We start from the raw sequence: 9,036 nt of genomic DNA on the forward strand, positions 1-9,036 counted from the left end.
TGAGTGAGTGGGCGTGAGTTATGGGACGTGAGTTAGTGGGCGTGAGTGGGTGTGAATGGGGCGTGAGTGGATGGGCGTGAATGGGTGGGCGTGAGTTATGGGACGTGATTTAGTGGGTGTGAATGGGGCGTGAGTGAGTGGGCGTGAGTTATGGGACGTGAGTTAGTGGGCGTGAGTGGGTGTGAATGGGCGTGGGATAACTTACCCATGGGCTCGACTTGATCCCCCCTAAGAAGAGCAGCCTGTAGAAGAAGGACATCAGGAACCTGTAGACCTTCTGAAGGATGACCTGAAGTAGAACCTGAAAGAGCTTCTGAAGGGGGAGCTTCTGAAGGATGACCTGAAGTAGGACTTGTAGGACGACCTGAAGAACGACCTGAAGGAGCTTCTGAAGGAGGAGCTTGTGGAGGACCTTCGTCTGGATCTGCAAGGAGGAGGAGGACGTGAAGGGAGTGGAAGAGTAGGTGGGGGAGGGGGAGATTATACTTCCCCCTCCCCCCCCGCCCCAAAAATATGTTATCATCTACGTAGAAGTTTATAAGAAAAAATATAGAAATAATATAGAAATTTTATTAGAAGTAATGATAATGATAATAATAATAATAATAATGATGATGATGATGATGATGATGATGATAATGATAATGATAATAATAATGATAATAATAATAATGATAATGATAATAATAATAATAATGATAATAATAATAATAATAATAATAATAATAATAATAACAATAATAATAATAATGATAATAATAATAATAATGATAATAATAATAATAATTATATTAATAATAATAATGATAATAATAATTATATTAATAATAATAATAGTAATAACAATAGTAATAACAATAATAATACATACATATACCAAAGGCTTTTTCCCCCTTATACGGGGGGTATCCAAAAAGAAAAAGGCATAGAAACCACTCCCACCCATTCCATTTCCTATATATTCCACTCCCCTCCACCCTCCTCCCTCACTCTTATCTTGGCACCTCCTGGATGACGGGTCATCCCTGCATCCTTTCCACTGCCCTGGGTCAGAAGCAGTGTCGCAAGACACAGCACATCCACAGCAAGGCCGCTTCATAAATTCGGCGACCCCCCTCTCCGTCCCCTCATGCAGGAAAGGAGAAGACGGGGAGAAATCCCTTCAGGCTGCGTCAAAATTTTCTCATACATACTTCCTCACCCCCCATCCCCCACCCACTCCCCCTCATGCATCACAGCCTCATCTATACACAACTCTTCTCCATTCACCCCTATCTTCTGTCCTCTCCCGTCCTTCCTCTACAGACATTCCTCTCTTTTGTAAAGCCCCTTTCACCCCATCCATCCATCTCATCCTAGGACGCCTCCTCATATTCACTCCTTCCACCTCCGCCTTCCACCCTTCTTTTACTAATCTTTCTTCACTCATTCTTTCCATGTGTCCAAACCATCCTAATAGTCTTTCATCAACCCTATCTCCCAGCTCCCTTTCCATCCCTGTTCTCCTCCTCACCTCCTCATTTCTCACACTATCTAGCCTAGTAACCCCTATCATACTTCTCAGACATTTCATCTCAAACACATTCAAACTCTTTCTTTCTTCCTCTCTCGTGTTCCATGTTTCTGCCCCGTACATTGCTGTTGGCACAATCACTCCTTCATATAACCTCCTCTTAACATCCATTCCCAGATGTCTATTTCTCCTTACACTTTTTAATACACCAAGGCATTTACTCGGTTCTCTCAATCTACATTCTACCTCCACCCCCACTCCTCCCTTTCCTGTCACATTCGCACCCAAGTATCTACAACTATCCACTTCCTCCAGTTTCTCACCCTTAATGCTCACTTCCAGCCTTCTGTCACTCTCTCCCCTTGTACATCTCATCACCTTACTTTTGCCCACATTTATCTTCAGCTTCCTTCTTTCACACACCTTCTCAAACTCTGTCACTAACTTCCTCAATCCCTCCTCTGATCCTGCTACAAGCGCAGTGTCGTCAGCAAACAACAACTGGCTCACCTCCCACTTTTCTCCATTTTCTTTAATCATCTCCAACCCCTGACCCACCACCCTTGCATTCACCTCACGCACCACCCAATCCATGTACAAGTTGAACAGCCAGGGCGACATAACACACTCCTGACGAAGTCCCACCTTTACCTCAAACCATTCACTCTCTCAATTTCTAATCCTAACGCAAGCTCTATTACTCTCATAAAAACTCTTGACTGCTCCCAGAAGCTTTCCTCCTATCCCATATATCTGCAGTACCTCCCACAGTGCCTTCCTGTCTACCCTGTCGTAAGCCTTTTCCAGATCCATAAAAGCCCAAAAAACATCCTTCCCCTTTCCTATAGCTTTCTCACATATCTGTCTTACCACAAAAATGTGATCTACACAAATTCTACCTGTCCTAAAACCACACTGTTCCTCACCAATTACTCCGTCTGTTCCTCTCCTAATCCTCTCCATCAAGACCCCCCCATAAGCCTTCCCAACTACACTCAACAAGATGATCCCTCTGTAACTACTACACTCACACTTGTCCCCCTTTCCTAGTAAAGCGGAACTATACAGGCACTCCTCCAGTCCTCCGGCACTCTACCCTCTCTTAAACAAACATTAAACAACCTCACCAGCCAGTCCACCATAACTGTACCTCCTTTCTTCAGACATTCTGCATGGCATCCATCCAACCCAGGTGCCTTACCTGCTCTCATCATCTTAACAGCTGCTTTCACTTCATCCTTCCTTATTTCTCCTCCATTTTCCTCACTCATCACTCTCATTTTCTTAGCGCTTCCCACTGCAACTACCTTTCCCTCCCTATCCTCCTTCACATTTAGCAACTCCCTAAAATACTCTGCCCACCGTCCTCTCACTGCCTTCTCTTCCATTATCATCTCTCCATCTGCACCTTTTACCTTTTCTTCTCTACTTGATTCGCCTCCTCTTCCTCTTTTAACTTCCTTCCAAAACATCTTTTTATTACTTTCAAAATTTTCTGTCATACTCTTACCCCATTTCACATCTGCTCTCCTCTTTGCTTCCTTTATCTTATGCTTTATTTCTCTTCTCTTTACTTTGTACCTCTCATACGATTCCCTCGTCCTAATTTGTAGCCAATCTATGAATGCCTGCTTCTTCTCTTCTACACCCTTCTTTGCTTCCTCATCCCACCACTCACTACCCTTCCTTCTATTTCCTCCCGCCCTCCTTGTTCCACACACCATTTTTGCACACCTTGTGACTCCCTCCTTGAACCATCCCCATTCCTCCTCCACTCCTAGTTCTACTCTATCCTTTACTCTCTCCCACTCCTCTCTCAACTTCTTCTTAGAGTGAACTGCTTAAATGAGGAAAAAAAGGAATAATAATAATAATATATTAATAATAATAATAATGATAATAATAATAATAATATTAATAATAATAATAATAATAATAATAATAATAATAATAATAATAATAATAATAATAATAATAACAATAATAATAATAATAATAATAATAATAATAATAATGATGATGATAATAATAATAAAAACAATAATAATAATAATAATAATAATAATAATAATAATAATAATAATAATGATAATAATAATAATAATATTGTTAATAATAATAATAATAATAATAATAACAATGATAATAATATAACAATAACAATAGTAATAACAATAATCATAACAATGATAATTACAATAATGATAATGATAATAACATTAACAATAATAATAATTTGAATGGCAAAGCGTGGAAATACGTCAAGCTAACGCTTTCAACTGTCCTTCGATTAGATGTGTAAGACAAATATGATAAATATAAACATCAATGAATTACTGGATGAAATAGACAAAAGAAATATGAATACACAGATCAGTGAATTAATTAAATAAATAAATGAAATAGGAGTATACCAATAGCCAAAACAAATATAATCCTTTGAAGAGAATATGACGTCATGTCGCCTGGTCGGTCGGTATTGGAGTGACGTCATGGATAGCTGTCGTTACATGTATGTGTATGATATGAATTATTAAATGAATATACAAATGAATGAATTAATTAATAAAATACATAAATAAAAAAGGAACATATATATAGATATATATATATATATATATATATACATATATATATATATATATATATATATATATATATATATATATATATATATAGATATAACGACTGTAGTCCTTTGAAGGGTAAATGACGTCATGTCGCCTGGGCATCGGTTGGTCGGTGTGGGAGTGACGTCATGATACGTTGTCGGTCATTGATAATATAAATTATTAAATGAATATACAAATGGATGAAAAAAATTATAAAATAGATCAATAAAATAGGAATATATTTTTGAATAACAAGCAGTGGCTTCGCCGCACCTGGCTACGCCAGGTTGCTTGGCCTGCCCCCCTTTGTTAACCCAGATGTGTAAATAAAAGAAGTTTATGCAAAACATGCTTTTCATTTAATCACACATGTAATATTACGCTTTATAGCCGCTGGAGGGTTGCATTCTTTGTCGTGTGTCCCGTCAGCGTATTTATCCACGCTTATTGATTTACGTTTTGGTGTCTTCTGCCCGCCATCCGTGTCTTCATCACTCATACGTTTGATCTCTGTCAGTATGCTTTCCAACTTCTGGCGCAGTTACCTATTCTCTTCCTTTAAATTGTCGCGAAATTCCCTATTCTCTTCCTTCGGCTTGCTTAAGATGTCTTCCTCCAACTTTATGTCCTCCAATGAATCCACGGCGGTGGATTGCTGGTAATCGGTGTTGCAGTCGAGCAGAATAATCGCTATCGCCTCTTCTTCTGTTATCTTGAATGCGGATTCTGGAGTGACTGTCACTCAGTGCTCGACTTCTTCACAAAAGTCGTCGACCGTGACCAAGGCAATTTAGAGACATTTTTTATTTCATTTTTATTTCTATTTATAATTAGAAACTGCTGTAACCATTTGAAAAGGAAATGACGTCATGTCGCCTGGAAGTCGGTCGGTCGATACGGGAGTGACGTCATGGTACGTTGTCGGTCATTTATAAGATAAATTATTAAATGAACATACAAATTAATAAACGAATTAATAAAATGGATAAGTAAAACAGGAATATAATCATAGATAAAACGGTTGTGAACCTTTGAAGGGGAAATGACGTCATGTCGCCTGGGAGTCGGTCGGTCGGTATTAGAGTGACGTCATGGTACGTTGTCGGTCATTGAAACGCTCCACTAAGCTCATAACTTAACCATGACGATGCGGTTGCCTCCTCTTTGTATGTGCGTATCTGTGTATGTGTGTGTGCACGGGGGGGGGGGGGGGTGTGGCCACTGCTGTGTACGTCATTCATGCATTACGTACGCTAGACTTGCGTGTGATTGCGCTAAAATTTATATTCGTATTTATAGTTTTATAGTCTCTCTCTCTCTCTCTCTCTCTCTCTCTCTCTCTCTCTCTCTCACCTGGGGACAGTGCATGTGCGGGTCCGAGTGACGTCACGACGACGACGACAGCAACTCCCAGGGCCAACAAGATGGCGACATCGCCGCTTCCCCTCAGGGGTCGTGGGTCCCCCATGGCGCATTCGACTCCGCGGTCTATGACGTCATCGCCTCAGGGGGTCTGACGTCATATCTGCTATGCATTCGATCCTGAAATGAAAATTATAATAATAACAATAATAATAATAATGATAATAATAATAGTAATAATAATAATGATAATAATAGTAATAATAATAATAATAATAATAATAATAATAATAATAATAATAATAATAATAATAATAATAATAATAATAATAATAATAATAATAATAATGGTGTTCTGCGTGGCGTAGAACAGGCGTAGAGTGGACTCAGCCGAGTCACCGACTCAGGCGGAAGAGTCGCGCTTCTCTGAGTGGAGGCGTGGATCTGGCCCGTAGGGGCGTTATAGAAAAAAAAAAAAATCTCGAATGTAGGAAACTTGTTCGGTAGCCTTTCCATGACGTTACTGTTTTTTTCATGACGTCATTGTTTTCCCGTGACGTCACTGTTTTATAACGTCACATTTGTTCCATGACGTAATTGATTTACATGTCATTGGTTTTCCATAACGACATTTTCTATCACGTCAATGTTTGTGACGTCATTGTTTTCATGATGTCACTGTTTCTTCCATGACGTCATTTTCTATGACGTCAATGTTTTGTGACGTCATTGTTTCGCCGGAAGGGAAATGACGTCATTTGAGATTATGTGACGTCACTCTGATACCGGACGAGAATATGTCAACCGGATGGAGAAGGAGGAGGTGGTGGTGGAGGAGGATATGGAGGTGAAGGAAGAAGAGGAGGAGGAGGTGGAGGAGGGAAAGAGGAGGTGCAAGACGAAGAGGTGGAGGAGGAGGAGGAGGTGGGGTGTTGTCTGATTAGATTAAATTGCGAAGGGTAGCCCGCTTTAGTCTGGGGCAGGGAGAGGGAGAGATCATCCTGCAAGGATGCATGTGTGGGCTGATTTTTCTTCAATGCGCCTCCATTAATTGTCTTCCTCCTCTTCCTCCTCCTCCTTCTCCTCCTCCTCTTCTTCCTTATCCTCTTTCTCTTCACCGTCTGCTTTTTATTTTTGTAATATATATATATATATATATATATATATATATATATATATATATATATATAATCATACGCAAACACTATAAAAATGTATGAAATTATCGTTTTCTACAGAGGCGACGTCGCGTATGACGTCATGTCGTCGTCTACTAAAGGAAACTAATTCTTTTTATAATTTTCCTTTATTCGAATGAAATCTCGCCTGGAATGTCGCCATCGTATCTTTATTTTTCCTAATGAATTCAACCCATTTTATTCGGCTGAGGCTCAAGTCCACATCGAATCGAAGAATAAAAAATTGAAGTCGATTGTCGAGTCGTCAAGATCTCTATTATCGATCACATATCGATCACGTTGGCGCGTCTTCCCGCCAACGCTCGATGTAGGTCAGTCGACACTTTCTGCCCCCCAGGGCGGTTGTGGGGGAAGTGTGGCTAAGAAATGGCGTTAAAAGGGTCAGAGAGAGAGAGAAAAAAGAGAGAGAGAACGGTATCTAGTCTTTTCGCCCCCTAGATGCCTCCCAATCATAGACATTTCTCCCCCATCGAATTAAAACAGTCTATTGATGCAACAGTTGACAAATAATTTTTAAGATGTTTATCGGCTGGTTGAGGAAATTGGTAAACAATTTCAGTTCAATGTCAACATTTCAGATAACAGATTCATGATACCATTGGAATACGACACGGTACATAACCATCACAAAATTAATATTACAAAATATACATAAAGAAGTATTATGTAAAATATGAATAAAAAGAGAAAACATAATCAAATGTCTACAATAAGATATAAAGAAAACAAGTAGAATCCATAAGTTGTCGATAGAAAGATTATAGTTCAGCTGGTAGATTATTAGAACAGAATATCAGATTCCTTTTACCAAACCCATTAAAACTTGCTGCATTTATTCATAAACATTTTAAACACGATTTAAGCCAATTTTTACATTAATAGACTGTTTTATTTCAATGGGGCGAGTTATCCAAGGATGGAAATGGCCCGGGGGGAGGGGGGCGGGCGAACAGTCCCAGGGGGTCGAGAAGACGTGGAAGCAAGAGAAGGCGTTGAGGGGGCAGGGAGTCGCATCCACCGCAAGAATGTCGATATTATGACAAGATGTGAACAGACAGACAGGTGCGTTGTTGTTTTCGGGGAAAAATTATATTCAAACGACAGGAAGTTGAATATTAAAGAAGCCAAGCACTTATGCACACTTTGTCTTCGCGCGCTTACCCGTTAGCAATGGCCGTCTTACTTCTTGAGTATTTTTCTGCCGTGAAAATGGAAATGGCGCTAAAATGAATACCACTAACCACCAGTAAACCAACAAGAAAAAATAAAATAAAGGCAGGCACACACACACTTTTTCTTGAGGAAAAACGAACAGAACAAATAAAATAATTTACTCGTTCGAGTTTGTCGTGTGGTTAAACAGATGACGCCGCAGTCACGTAGCCCTCCTTAGCTGTCGCGTCCACTCGCGTTCAAGTCTTGTAATCGTTCCAGGTCTCCCAGTATACAAATTACGCATTTATTTCCATTATTTTCTTTGATTTATTCCCTATGCAATGTCCGCTTCGTCGCGTAGGGCATTTCTAGCTTAACCTTTGGAAATTTCGACAATTTGGAAATGTCATTTGTATGATGTCGGGTTCAAGTCTTGCAATCGTTCCAGGGCTCCCAATATGCAAATATCACATCTATTTTCATTATTTTATTTTATTTATTCCCTATGCAACGTCCGTTTTGTCGTGTAAGGTATTTCTAGTGAAACCTTTGGAAATATCGACAATTTGGAAATGTCGACATTTGCATGATGTCGCGTTCAAGTCTTGTAATCGTTCCAGGGCTCCTAGTATGCAAGTATCGCGTTTATTTCCATGATTTTATTTTATGCATTCCCTATGCAATGTCCGCTTCGTCGTGTAAGGCATTTCTAGCTTAACCTTTGGAAATTTCGACAATTTGGAAATGTCATTTGTATGATGTCGGGTTCAAGTCTTGGAATCGTTCCAGGGCTTCTAGTATGCAAGTATAGCGTTTATTTCCATGATTTTATTTTGTGTATTCCCTATGCAGTGTCCGTTTTGTCGTATAAGGTATTTCTAGCTTAACCTTTGGAAATTTCGACAAATTGGAAATGTCGACATTTGCATGATGTCGCGATCAAGTCTTGTAATCGTTCCAGGGCTCCTAGTATGCAAGTATCGCGTTTATTTCCATGCATTTGATTTTATGCATTCCCTATGCAGCATCCGTTTTGTCGTGTAAGGTATTTCTAGCTAAACCATTAGAAATGTCGACGTAGGCTCTCTCTCTCTGGGTGGTGACGACCAAAAGTCGGATTTTTTTCTTCATCATTAAAATCCACCTTGTTCCCAATAATAACAATAATAGTAATAATGATAATAATAATAGAATA

General features: G+C 39.4%; 1 protein-coding gene across 2 annotated transcripts; it reads right to left on the reverse strand.

Moving 5' to 3' along the window:
• Nucleotides 1–10: 10 nt before the first annotated feature.
• Nucleotides 11–5,655, reverse strand: LOC143030713 (uncharacterized). Of its 2 annotated transcripts, XM_076193903.1 has the most exons (3): nt 5,479–5,655; nt 341–424; nt 11–301 (listed from the first exon to the last, which is right to left on the reverse strand). In XM_076193903.1, the coding sequence occupies exons 1-3, from the start codon at nt 5,591–5,593 to the stop codon at nt 96–98; spliced, it is 405 nt and encodes a 134-aa protein (XP_076050018.1). In that variant the 5' UTR covers nt 5,594–5,655; the 3' UTR covers nt 11–95. The 2 variants fall into 2 exon arrangements, with proteins under 2 accessions (XP_076050018.1, XP_076050017.1); XM_076193902.1 differs by having other exon boundaries at nt 11–424.
• Between the last annotated feature and the right edge of the window lie 3,381 nt (nt 5,656–9,036).

This window comes from Oratosquilla oratoria, chromosome 12 (genome assembly GCF_046742065.1).
Source record: "Oratosquilla oratoria isolate Oo_2021 chromosome 12, ASM4674206v1, whole genome shotgun sequence".
NCBI classification, from domain to species: Eukaryota; Metazoa; Arthropoda; class Malacostraca; order Stomatopoda; family Squillidae; genus Oratosquilla; species Oratosquilla oratoria.

What these genes read in the sequence shown, in the direction of transcription:
- LOC143030713 (XM_076193902.1), bottom strand. Translation starts at nt 5,593, where the DNA reads ATGGGGGACCCACGACCCCTGAGGGGAAGCGGCGATGTCGCCATCTTG. An exon ending in CGCACATGCACTGTCCCCAG is followed by an intron (nt 425 to 5,478) that starts GTGAGAGAGAGA and finishes TCCTCCTTGCAG; the next exon opens with ATCCAGACGAAGGTCCTCCA.